General features: G+C 39.3%; 1 protein-coding gene across 4 annotated transcripts in view; it reads right to left on the reverse strand.

Annotated features, from left to right (window-relative positions):
- Positions 1-3733: 3733 nt before the first annotated feature.
- ATXN3 (ataxin 3) overlaps positions 3734-13741 on the reverse strand; it is a 33301-nt gene continuing 23293 nt past the window's right edge. For 2 of the 4 annotated variants that reach the window (XM_005871203.2, XM_014543692.1), the window contains exons 10-11: positions 13002-13129; positions 3734-8119 (exon numbers count right to left, since the gene is read on the reverse strand). In XM_005871203.2, coding sequence (XP_005871265.1) covers positions 8028-8119; positions 13002-13129 — 220 coding nt within the window. In that variant the 3' untranslated portion in view covers positions 3734-8027. Of the gene's footprint in view, positions 8120-13001; positions 13130-13741 lie in introns of those variants that run through there. The other 2 variants (XM_014543691.1, XM_005871208.2) reach the window with 2 other exon arrangements.

The raw sequence follows: 13741 nt of genomic DNA on the forward strand, positions 1-13741 counted from the left end.
GCCCGAACCGGTTTGGCTCAGTGGGTAGAGCGTCGGCCTGCGGACTCAAGGGTCCCAGGTTCGATTCCGGTCAAGGGCATATACCTGGGTTGCGGGCACATACCCAGTGGGGAGTGTGCAGGAGGCAGCTGATCGATGTTTCTCTCTCATCGATGTTTCCTAACTCTCTTTTCTCTCTGTAAAAACACACACACACACACACACACACACAAAAAGAGGGGCTACAAATAGCAGATTGCACTATTTGTGGACTCGTGGGAATCTGAGGGCACCAGGCAAGCTCTCCCTGAAATCGGGATGGTTTAAAAGGAACACTTGCATCTCGTTCCGGAAGTGTTTGTTAAACATTTGCCCACGGGTTAGAGGTGCAGACCCTGCGGCTGACTGCCTGGGTCTCACTCGTTAGCTTGCATGACCTTGAGTAAGGCTACTTCGTGCATCGGTTTCTCATTTGTAAAATGACCTCCCTTCTTAGCTCAGTAGCGTTTCAGTTAGTTTCCTTGGGTTGTCTAGGCATACAATCATTTCAGCAAATACTAATTTGGCATCATCCTTTCCAGTGTTTACGGATATTAAACCTGTAATAACATGTTGGCAGTAATGGAGATTCACTTAAAGGTCATTGGAGTGATGGGGCTAAGCAGCTTCGGGAAGACTGGACTCAAAATCAGAGAAGCTGGCCCCTCCCACGTGGTTCAGTGGTTGAGCCTCGACCCATGAACCAGGAGGTTGGGTTCAATTCCCAGTCAGGGCACATGCCCAGGTTTCAGCGACCCCCCAAGTAGGAGGCATGCAGGAGGCAGGCAGCCGGTTGATGATTCTCTCATTGGTGTTTCTGTCTCTCTCTTCCTCACCTTCCTCTCTGAAACCAGTTTTAAAAAAGGAAAAAACAGAGAGGCTGAAGGCGAAGCGAACAGCTAAGATGTCACTGCACATGATACCATGTCCTGGACCAGAACTGGCTGAGAAAGACAAAAAGGGTATGAATGGGAGAGATTCTGATATTAGCCACTATCGTTGATGATGTGAATTAACATTATCACTCAATATGATACTAAGGTTTTAAACCTGAACTATAGTCGTCTGATAGTGATGAAAATAATGGCATAAAATTAACAGGAAGAAAAACACAATGCACAAGCGGGTAGTGGGAGTCTTGACTAAAATTATAATCTGAAATTGGTTAAACAATATCTTTAGTGTTAAACATTCAGCCAGTTTTTTGGGTTATGTTGAACACTGGCATGCTCTTTGGTGGATGTAGTTGATGAGCCTCTTAAATGATTTTTTAAAAATAAAGGCTCGGGAATATTCTAGAAAGTGGAGGCAGAGGGCCTGGTGTAATAAAATATGAATAGAATACATACTCACCTTTATTTACGAAACCGTACATGGTAAGGTTTTGCCTACATCCCAATTTTATCTCCTGTCCACTACCTACTGGCTTCTGCAGCCTTCTCTCTGTTGGTCAGGAGCAGCAGCCAGCCCTCATGTCGGGGCCACCATGCTTGCTGTTCCCAGACGGGGCTGGTGGCTCCACGCCTTTGCATGGCTGCCTCCTCATTTTCGGGTGTCTGTCTGAATGTCACCTCCAAGAGGCTTTTCTGGAACCCACTCAGAGGCAGTCCTCCTTCCCAGTCACACTCTGTCATATCATCCTGTTTGCCTTCCTATCTCACAGAAAAGCACAGTTCTTAACATGTTATAAAGTCAAGCTCATTAATTAATTTTTTTAAATATATATTTTATTGATTTTTTACAGAGAGGAAGGGAGAGGGATAGAGAGTTAGAAACATCGATCAGCTGCCTCCTGCACACTCCCTACTGGGGATGTGCCCGCAACCAAGGTACATGCCCTGGACCAGAATCGAACCTGGGACCCTGAGTCTGCAGGCTGATGCTCTATCCACTGAGCCAAACCGGTTAGGGCAAGCTCATTAATTTAAATGTTCCCTCTATCAGCCAGACTACAAGCCCATGAGAGCAGACTCTTATTCATGGCTGTTTCTAAGCTTCCAAAACCCTACCTGGCACAGACAAGCACTCAGATGTTTTGAATGAATGACATAGGAATCATTTCTCTCTAGCAGCCCATGAGGCAAAGGGTGGCTGGGGTTCCAGACCCGGGAGCACTGGAACAATCTTGGGAGAGAAGAGAGTGCAGCAAGAAGTGATAGTCCAGCTGGAAGCATCCTTCAAGCAGGAGATGGCAAGTGAACTATAGGAGCAAGGACTCAAAAGGTGCAAAGGAAAGGAGACGGAGTGTTACAGAGTGCCTGCAGGTGGGAAAGGCCCGGGTTTAGCCTTCTGCTAGGACTGAAGTGGGACTACAGTGGGTAAGGGGGGAATATCAAAAGGACAGGCTGAAGAAGTCATCTGGACCCATGAATTTTGAACATTTGGTGATATCCATACAAAATAGTTAAAAGATGGGGGAGAAGTGGGGGTCACCTGTAATACTCCCAACAATAAAGATAAATTTTTTTAAGAAATGGTTAAAAGGGTCCTAAACATGCAAATTTTTAGGGTAAGGATAACCCCAAAATTCCTTTTAATAAAAGATAATGTTTTTATTTATTTTTAATATATTTTATTGATTTTTTACAGAGAGGAAGGGAGAGAGATAGAGAGTTAGAAACATCGATGGGAGAGAAACATCGATCAGCTGCCTCCTGCACATCTCCCACTGGGGATGTGCCCGCAACCCAGGTACATGCCCTTGACCGGAATTGAACCTGGGACCTTTCAGTCCGCAGGCCGACGCTCCATCCACTGAGCCAAACCGGTTTCGGCAAAGATAATGTTTTTAGAAAACATGAAATAGGGCCCAGCCAGCGTGGCCCGGTGGTTGAGCATCAACCTACGAACTAGGAGATCATGGTTTGATTCCCAGTCAGGTCACATACCAGGTTTCGGACTCGATCCCCAGTGTGAGGTGTGCAGGAGGCAGCCAGTGATTCTCATCATTGATATTTCTCTCTCTCCCCGACTCTCTGAAATCAATAAAAATATATTTTTTACAAAAAGAAAACATGAAATAAGCATTCCAATCAACTTATGTTTCACAAGGCCTACGGGTGAGTGTTGATGAGATCACTCATTTGGTGGCATCCAAATTCAATGAATTGGTCCTTCTAAGCACCAAGCTATTAAGTTAAAAAGATCATATAATCTATTTGAAAAAATTTTTTCAAAGTTTGTGCCCAACCCCAATTAAGGCTAAAATGGATATATAACCCTCATAATTTGAGGATTCTATTAGTCCTGGTAGAGTTCAATTATTACAGTTAGATTCTAGTGTCCAGAGTTGGATAAAATAAGGGAAAACCAGCACTCTTAAAAATTGTTATCATGTGGTTTAGCCCCGAGTTAAAAATAATTGAGCCAGCATTCAAAACTTAATTTCAAATAAAAATGTGGGATTCTTAGCTTCTGAGAAAAGATCTGAGGCTCTAGTAATAATGGGCCCTTTGGCAGCAGTTAGCTGGAACAGAGTGTCAGTGGGCGCCCAGGCCTGCTATATTCATCACCATGGTCCATAAAATGCTTCTCCAACCTCACTCTGCACTGGAAACCCCGGGGGTCCTGTTAAAAACAGGCTCTCAGTAGGTCGGAGTGGGGCCTGAAACTGCATTTATGAAGTTATCGGGGTGGTGCAGACGTCGCTGGTCCTCCAACCAAACTTTGAATGGCAAGGCTATGAATTAACAATAAACACACATAAAAACGGAAATAAAAAAGCAAACATTACCTTTATTTAATAATCTGTGATATTTAAAATACAACTTATAGAACATCCACATTAACAATAGAATCCTGTGTTCAACAGTGATTTGGAAGCCCGGCTTTTCTAAGGACCAGACAGGAAGGCCTGTGTGTGTACTAACGGCGAAAGACTCAGACGGGTGCACAGACAAGGGCTGCAGAGTTGAGTCCTGAGCAAATGGCACCGTCACAGTGCACTTGTGTCATGGCCAAGACAATGCTTTTTATTTCAGATGTTTTTGTAGTTGAATTTCAAATAGTTTATTTATATAGAAGACTGATTTTTAAAAAATTATTTCTAGTAATCCAGTGTTGTAGAAAGTAGATAACCACATTCAAATGTACATTTGCCTCTTTAAAAAAAAAACATTAAAAACATTCCCAGAAACATTCACCTTTGAACTATGCCAGAGAAAACTGACGTGCTTCCTCAGTAAGTCAGGAATTTCCACATATACTTCACTACTGCTTCCCACTCCTTGATTCATTATTAATTTAGCATGCCAACTGCTGTGAATTTAGAAGTATGCTACTAGTATTACTTCTTAAAATGCCAGCTCAGTTTGGGTGAAAATAAAAACAGCAAAGATTTCCTTCAAATTTAAAAAAATCAAAATTCAGGAATTAACCAACTACGTCAATAATCTTTTTGTTCATGAAAGCAGAATGGAACAAAAAATATCTTTGTTATGTGTAAGGCTCTAAAAGATACAAGCCAGTTCACTTCTTTAGCAAAAGATACTGGTTATAAAGGGACCAGGAATGAAGGAAAGTTTTTATTTGAAAATATTAGCTCGGCTGGTGTGGCTCAGTTGGTTGAGCATCACTCCATACACCGGAAGGTTGCCAGTGGGATCCTAGTTAGGGCAAGTGCCTGGGATGCGGGTTTGATCCTCATTCAGGGAGCATACATCGGGCAACCAATAGGTGTCTCTCTCTCTCTCTTCCTTCCTCTCTAAAGTCCTCTGGTGAGGATTTAAAAAAAAAAACACAAGAAAAATTATCTACACTACTGAGATTAGTTGATCCAATGTTTTTTCTTAATTAAGATCACACACATGTCCATACTTGTGAGGCCCTGATGTAACAATTCACTTTGAAAGTAGTGGTCATAGGCCTCTCTAATTGCAGGTCAAGTTTTTAGTAGGAAGCCATCAATATTAATTATTGAATCTTCCTCAGAATTTAACACATCAAGATTTTTCAACTGAAGATATTTCAATTATTATATTTTGTGTATGTACTGAGTCAATTCTTTTTTTTAATTTGGACAGGTCGAATGGGCCAATTTTAAGACATTTAGTAAATCTTGGCACTAGCATGATACTATTAAATATAGTATCAAACAAGCAGACATTAGAAATGTGATTTAGGCTCTGACTAGAATAAAATTTACTTTATTGAACTTACTAGTATGTGAAACAATGTAGACTATGGGTAATTTTGCATATGAGTCTCAACTAGTTTTGAGGTTTTTTTCCTCATTAACTTTGGCATGAATAAAGTCTTAATTAAGAAAAATAAAGTTTTAAAGGAAAAAAAAAGCACCTTCTTAAATATTCTGTGAATTGTAAATTATTTGGCCAAGATCTTAGAGCTGAGTGAAATATAGTTTACCTACTGCAATCACTTCAAACAATTTACAGTACTGAAATATTTGTAAGTTAATTTCTGTAAAAATGTAAATTGATGGTTTTAGATCAGAGGTTAACTATTCCAAAATTTAAAACATAAATAACTATTTATTAAATCTGACATCTCAAAATATGAAAGTGGCATTTCCAAAGCTTGTTTAAACTTTACTTCTAACACTAGCTTTGCCACTGTATGTATTTTATCCTAGTAATACAAACTATACATTAGAAAAATGATACCAATAGTTTAAATATTAAACATTAAGGTGTTCCCAATTGGTGAAACAGAATGGAAATCTTAATATAAAGTTGTTAGCAGGACAGTTGTGAATTTTATTGTTCCTTTCTTCTACGTTGTTTATAGTAAACAGCAGTTCCTGATGTGTGATCTGTAGCTTTTTGTAACTTTTACATTTTCTGATACTGTGGTTATGAGCACTGGCATCTTTTCATACTGGCCAATCAATGGAATTTAAATGTTCAGTTAGACTTAACCTAGTCCAAACAAGATGGCACTTTACTGGTGATTTTGGATCTGCCTGCCAAATATAACAATGTCACAACAAACTAAATAAACACATTGAAATGTATCCAGTGTGTGCTCAGCTTTGCTTTTTAAAAAATCCCTAGCAAATGAAGGTCAACATGCTATATTTCCCTAAAGGCTTTGACAAAGGTATGTAATATAAAAACTTTATAAACTCTAGGTTAAAACTTATGTGTATTCGTCCTCTCATTTTTATATTAAGTAGCTCATCAATTCAAGTGAATGAAGAGTTTTAAAGTAAATTTTCAAGGGGAAAAAATAAAGGCCAAATACATATTTTGATATGTAAGTCTTGAAAGAGTAGTACTAAACTCTAACATCACTTGCAGTTCTAAAGTTTTATAATTCTTCTGAAACATTCTCAATTGTCAAAAGAAAACTAGATTTTAAAGCAAAATTCTAATTTTATGTAAGGGAAACTTCAGAAGACTTCATTTGGCACAAAATAATGACTAAAAAAATCTGTCTTTTTCCAAGAAAAAGCTTTATCATAATTATAAATAAAATGCATTTTCTCATCTCTTTTCACTTAGCAATAAATCCTAGATAAAAAAAAATTTCCCTGATAAAATGTGTGCAGCCACACACCAATATGGCAACACACCATATTTTATTTTTCTAAGTCATCGGCTGCAATGTCTTCTTACATTTCAGCTTATAAACAATTTGACATTCAAAAGGGCTTCAAAGGGGATGGAGGATGAGGGATGCAGAGTAGATGACAGAATCTAAAACACCCATTTCAAAGAGACCTAGTTAATTTTCACCTAAATCATACCATTGTATTGACCTAGCAAGAAACTCTCTGGTCATCCCCAAGAATGCTTATCAAAACTAAAGACTTTCTTATTTACAGACCCATTCAGTTCTATGTGACTTCTATAATTCTTAAGCTATTTTAAACAACCAAGTGTTGAATCACAGTATAAATTTTAATATATTTTATGAGTAAATTATTTTCATGTTCCAGACCATCATCTCTGGCAAGCTATACCTATTAGAAGATGTACAGCAGAAGCTGACATCTATCTACATTCCATGACCCAGCTGTAAACAGAACAGACAGCTCCATCACAAGAGAAAAAAAATAAATTGGCTCCGCTACTAAAATTGAAGGCCAAATTTTGTCTAACATACATTCATGGTGGGTATTAGATGCTGTCTCACACCAGAAGGAAACTTGCTTGCATACCGCGTTTCTGTTTTTCTCACCGGGAAAAGAGGAAAACAAACGTGCTGGAGAGAGGGTTACGACACAGCTGCAAAGTTCCAACACACTGAGAAGACATTCATGAAGCATCTGGGAAAGGAGGTGCTCACACGTTTCAGAAATGCTCGTTTATTCTTAAATACTTGTGCAGAGCTGACTTGCGAGTTTAGGAATGCACCAGAATCATGACATAATGATCCCACCTTGGAGGGCTTAAAAAGAAAAACCTCAAGAAAAATTACCATCTTTTAAGAGTTGTAGAAAAATAATAAAAACCAGGTAGCAGATAAATTGTGACCAGAGACAATAACATGAGGAAACATCCAAGTCCACCATACGTAGGTGGAGGGAGAACACTTATCCTCTGGAACCGTTCCTATTATCAACATAGAGAAGAGACACTGTCCTGAAAGGTTCATTTAGTTAACGAGACATAGAAGCAACTACTGTGTTAAGTGATGAAAGCGAGCCGATTACCTACACAGAAGGGAGGAAAAGAAAACAAAATATATGGGAAAAGTTCTGTGGCAAGAGCTTATTAGTTGGTCTGCAAAAAGAGTCAAGAAAAATGCCCTAATTTTAGACACATTAGATATTGCACACTCAAAAATGAAAAAGGAACATTGAGAAAACTATTATTAATTTCTTTAACTGCTGGATGCCTCTTTGGCTAGTATTTGAGGGATTATGACTTAGTCCTACAACTGATGCATTTTTCTACTTTCTCATCTTTTTGTTTGCAGACCACCTAAAAGTCTTATTTCCTCTGTTGAACCTCGTTCTCTTTGACACATTACTAAACAGACCCTATGCTTTAATCACACAGGACAATGTTGGAAAGTATGACTATTTTAGAGACTTGTAAAAGGTATTATTTTTTTTCTTCGGTTATGAAATTATTTCTAACAGTTTCTAAAGACATGGTCACAGCTGCCTGAAGCATGTCTTCTTCACTCATATCACCTGTGGGGAAAGAAAATACACATATTTCTTAGATATTTCTGGAAAATTATCAGTCATCAAAAGGTAAACTCTTAGAAAATGTATATGACTACTATAGTTTCCTTTTTGATTTTTAAATTTTAAAATAGTAAACTTCACTCATTTAGTTTTGTAAGTTTTGACAAATGCATTGAGTTGAATAACTACCATCACACCCAGACACAGAACTGTTCCATTGTCCCCTCCAAATTCCCTCTTGCTCCCCCCTCTTTGTGGCCAATCTCCATCCCCTAATCCTAGACAACCACTGATACATTCTCTGCCCCCCAGTTTGCCTTTCCCTGCATGTGAACATAAATGGGATGAAGCAGTATGTATGGAGCCTTTTGCGTATGGCGAAATACACATTCATTACTTAAAAAAAAAAATCTGTTTTGAAAATTTATTCACAGAAGTTACAAAGATAATTCAGACAGGACTTGGGTACACTTTGGCTCAATTTCACCAAATCTTATATAAGTATAGCTTAAGCCAAAACCTGGATATTAACACTGGTACAATGTTGTGTAGTTCTATGGTATTTTATCATATGTGCAGATCTGTGTAACCACCACCAAGACAGAGAACTGCTACAGTGCCACAAAGATCTGCCTCCTGCTATTCCTTTTATTCATGCCCACGTCTCTCCCCATTACCTTCCCTGACTGCAGTAACGACTAAGCTGTTCCCCATCACTATGAATCTGTCATTTTTAGAATGTTACACAAATAGAATCATACAGAATAAGCACTTTTGAGGCCTTTTTTTAAAAATTTTCACTCAGCATAATGCCCTTGAGAGTCATCCAAGTTTGCTGCATGTATCAATAGTTGGTTTCTTTTTAATCCTGAGTAGTATTCCAGTGTGGATGTACTAGTTTAACTATTCACCTCCTGTAAGTCATCTTGGTTGTTTCCAGTTTTTGGTTATAACAAATAAAGCTGTTAGAATTTTTGTGTGCAGGTTTTTACATGGACAGAAGTTTTCATTTCTCTGTACTAAATTCTCAGGAGTGTAACTGCTGGGTTGTGAGAAACTTCCAAGGTATTTTCCAGAGTGACTGTATTAGTTCAAATGAAATGCAGAAACCTGATCTCCCTTTACACCCCTTTAATCTCCCCTGTTTAAAATTGCCTTAAATATTTTGTATATACACACTAAAAGTCAAATCAATGTTATAATTCTTGCTTTAATCATCAAACATAACTTAGAAAACTCAAAAGGAAAGTCTAGTATGTTTACCCCTATTTTTACTCTATTATTCTTTTTTCCTTCCTGATGTTCCAGGATTACTGTTTAGAGAACTTCCTTTAGCCATTATTTTAGAGTAGGTTTACTGTGACAAAGTCTCTAATTCCCCCCCTTCATTCTTGAAGGAAATTTTCACTGGATATAGAAATCTATATTGAGAGTTCTTTTCTTTCAGCTCTTGAAAAATGTGCCATTTCCTTCTGACCTCCAAGATTTCAGATGAGAAATGTGCTATTATGCAAAATTGCTGTAGGTTATTTCTAGCTGTCTTCAGATTTTCTTTTTTGTGTCTTCCATTTTCAGAAATTAGACTTTATGTGTCTTAGTATGGATTTCCCTGGATTTATCCTGTTTGAGGTCCACTGATCATTTTGAATCTGTAGGTTTATATCTTTTGCCAAATTAGGAGAATTTTCAGCCATTACTTATTCAAATACTTTTTTAGCCCCAACCCCTTTCTCATCTTCTTCCTGGATTCTCATGGAACATGTTACATCTTTTATTATAGTCCCACAGGTCTTAAAGGCTGTTAATTTTCCTAGTCTAATTCTCTCTGTTGCTCAGAATGGGAAATTTCTTTTCTTTTTTAAATCATTTTTATTGATTCTGAGAGAGAGAAGGAAAGGGAGAGATAGAAACAGTGATAAAAGAGAATATCAATCAGTTGCCTCCTGCATGCCCCCTACTGGGGATCGAGCCAGCAACCCATGCATGTGCCCTGACTGGAAATTGAACGTGCGACCTCTTGATGCATGGGATGAGGCTGAACCAACTAAGCCACACCAGCGGGCAGAATGGGAAACTTCTTTCTGTTTTCAAGTTCACTGACTCTTTCCTGTCCTTCCATTCGCCTGTTGGATCCACCCACTAAGTTTTAAAATTTCAGTTATTATTTTTCAGTTCTAAGAGTTCCATTTAGTTCTTCTTTTAAAAAAATGTTTTTTTATTGGAAGGGAGAGAGAGCTAGAAACATTAATGATGAGAATCACTGATTGGCTGCCTCCTGCACACTACTAGGGATCAAGCCGAAACCCAGGGATGTGCCCTGACTGGGAATTGAACCATGACCTCTTCGTTCATGGGTTGACGCTCTACCGAGCCACACCAGCTAGGCTTGGATCTTTACAGCTCCTATATTTTTCTAATTTTTCACTGTTTCAAGCATATTTGTAATTGCTCATCATAGCATTTTTATGATGGCTGCTTTACAAATCCTTGTCAGAAAATTCTAACATCAGTGTCATCTAGGTAACGGTGCTTAGTAATCTTTTGTTATTCAAGTTGAACTTTTCCTGACTATTGGTATGACAAGTGATTCTGGATTGACTCCGAGACATCTGGATATTAGGAGACGTGGAATCTTATTTAAATCTTCTCTTTTAACAGGCCTCCTCCGACACAGCACCAGTGGGGGGAAAGGGTGCTACCCTGCTGCTGCTGTCAGATAGGGGAGGGTGTGTGTGATCACAACTGCTGAGCACATGTGGGAGTTCTGGCTTCCCACTGTCCTCCACTGATGTCCCCATGACTGGGAGGGTAGGAAGGCCTTGCTACTGTTTCTCACCGACACTGTGGGAGTGGCCTTGTTTCCGCCTCAATGACAATCCTGAATCTGCACTAAGCCTCTCCTGACACCACCCAGGCAGGAAGCCAGAGGGACGCCTCTTTATTGCTGGTGCAAGTCCAGGACACACGACCACTGACACATGGCAAAGGCAGCCTTGCTGCCTCCTGGAGGAGTAATAAAAACTCCAGCTCCCCACTTGGCTTTCTTGGACACCACCTGGGCCAGGGGGCGGGGAGGTGCGCCTCATGACTGCCAGGTGGGGATACAAGTCTAGGCTCCCACTTGGCCTCTGCTGACAGGGTGAGGTGGCAGTCGGGCCGGTTTATTTACCTCATCCAGTTTGGCTGGACTAAGGTGTTTATTATCAAAGAGTTTCTGTCTTGTTCGGTGGTCCCTTTCCTCATCACTTTTTTCTTGGTTTGCACCTGTGGTTTCTCCAGCACAAGGTCCATGACAGATGAGGCAAAAAGAAAACCCAGATCTGCCTAGCACATCTGTCTTCTCTCTACCTTTCAGACTCTTAGGTTTGTTTAATACAGCGGTTCTCAACCTGTGGGGTCGCGACCCCTTTGGCGGTCGAACGACCCTTTCACAGGGGTCGCCTAAGACCATCCTGCATATCAGATATTTACATTACGATTCATAACAGTAGCAACATTACAGTTATGAAGTAGCAATGAAAATAATTTTATGGTTGGGTCACAACATGAGGAACTGTATTTAAAGGGCCAGAAGGTTGAGAACTACTGGTTTAATACAAATGCTCAGGGCTGCTAGCTGTACTTAGCAGGAGTAGAAAACAGTACCAGTTCACCTCTTTTTATTGCTAATACAGTCCATTGTTTGGATGTGCCACAGGTTGTGCATCCATTTACCAACTGAAGGACAACATTTAGGCAGTTTCCAGTTTGAGGCAATTATGAATAAAGCTGCTCTTAGGAGTCACATGCAAGTCTTTTCTGTGAAAACCTCCGTTTTCTTTTTCTTGGTTTATACACCTAGGAGTGGGACCAGTAGATCACATGATTCAGTTTACTTTAAGAAAATATTAAACCCTTTTCCAAAGGTGCTGTGCCATTTTACATTTCCACTAACAATGTATGTGAGTCCCAGTCGCTCTGATCCTTGCCAGCCTCTGGTATTGTCAATTTTATTTCTTTAGCAAACCATTCTCAAAGGTGTGTAATGGTATGTCATTGTGGTTTTAATTTGCATTTCCCTAATGATGAGTGATGTTGGGCATATTTTAATGTGCTTATTTGTCACCCATATATTTATTTGGTGAAGTATCCATTCAAATCCTTTGCCCATTTTTTGAGTTATTTTCTTAACTCAGTTTTGAGAGTTCTTCACACATTCTGCTTAGAAGTCCTTTGTCATATACATTTTGTCACTCAACTTCTACTAAACAATAACTGGCCCAAGTTTATGACTTTTTTTTTTCTTTTTCTTTTTTTAAATATATTTTATTAATTTTTTACAGAGAGGAAGGGAGAGAGATAGAGAGTTAGAAACATCAATCAGCTGCCTCCTGCACACCTCCCACTGGGGATGTGCCCGCAACCAAGGTACATCCCCTTGATCAGAATCAAACCTGGGACCTTTCAGAGTCCTTTGTATATACATTTTGTCACTCAACTTCTACTAAACAATAACTGGCCCAAGTTTATGACTTATTAAACCCAGGCCTGATATGTAACTCTAGACTTCCTGTTGCTAGTTAGACTACACTTAGGTGGTTTTAGTTGTCCAGGGGGTAAGATGTATTTATTTTCTACAAGCAATATTCATTACTTCTGAAGAACCTGCATGGAACGTATTAATTACTGTGATGTTGCAGGGTATCATTTATAATTTTAAAGAAAAGTACTCTTTGAGTGCTCTAGTCTGCCTGCTCCTTAATCCAGAGAAATTTAGATTACAAATTCATTCAAAATTTCAATACAATTAAAGAGAGAAGAAACAGCCTGTAAAGCCAAAATCACACAGAGCCTGTGTGTCCAACAGTGTGCAGGTAACGACAGTGATGTACAGTCGGAGGTGTACCTGGATCACGGCCAAGTGCTCCTGAACTTGTGGTTGGTGTTTCACGTGGGTGTGGAAGCTGTCCTGGTGGATTCTGCTGCTGCTGCTGCTGCTGCTGCTGTTGATGTTGCTGTTGCTGCTGTTGCTGCCTGAAACATGCAAAGGACAATGTACATTAAACAAACAAACCCTCAGAATAAATACGCCATGAGAAGTGCTATTCACATGGAAAATAAATGGTTCCACAAAACAAAAGTCACTGACATGAACACCACAAAAGGATGCAAGAGCAATCAGTCTGATATATATATTAGTTAAAAATATCACAGTGCGATCATACAAAATCTGGATGTAAAATTTGCATTTATCAGAGAAATTAATAGGCAGGTATTTTTAACCACAAAATAACACATTGTACAAAAGGATTCACTGGCAGCTATTTTTATGCAAATGTGTTGGTTTACAGATCCTTAATATTGTGGGAGGTCACTGAAAATAAGCACTTCAAGGAAAGTAAAGCATCTCAAATTACCATAAGCGTTAACATGATCTTTCCATGGCTGGTTCCTTCCTGTCATTCAGATCTGAGCTTAATATCTCCTCAGAGATACCTTTCCTGCCCACAGTCCTCAGTGGCCACCTGGCATTCCCCCTAGCCCATCACTTCATTTTAATTTCCAGCATAAACTTATCACCATGTGTTCTGTCTTCCTCTTTAGAATGTAAGCTAACAAGAGTACACCCCTTATCTTGTTTGTTGC

The sequence above is a fragment of the Myotis brandtii genome, unplaced genomic scaffold (genome assembly GCF_000412655.1).
Source record: "Myotis brandtii unplaced genomic scaffold, ASM41265v1 scaffold332, whole genome shotgun sequence".
In the NCBI taxonomy this organism is placed as follows: Eukaryota; Metazoa; Chordata; class Mammalia; order Chiroptera; family Vespertilionidae; genus Myotis; species Myotis brandtii.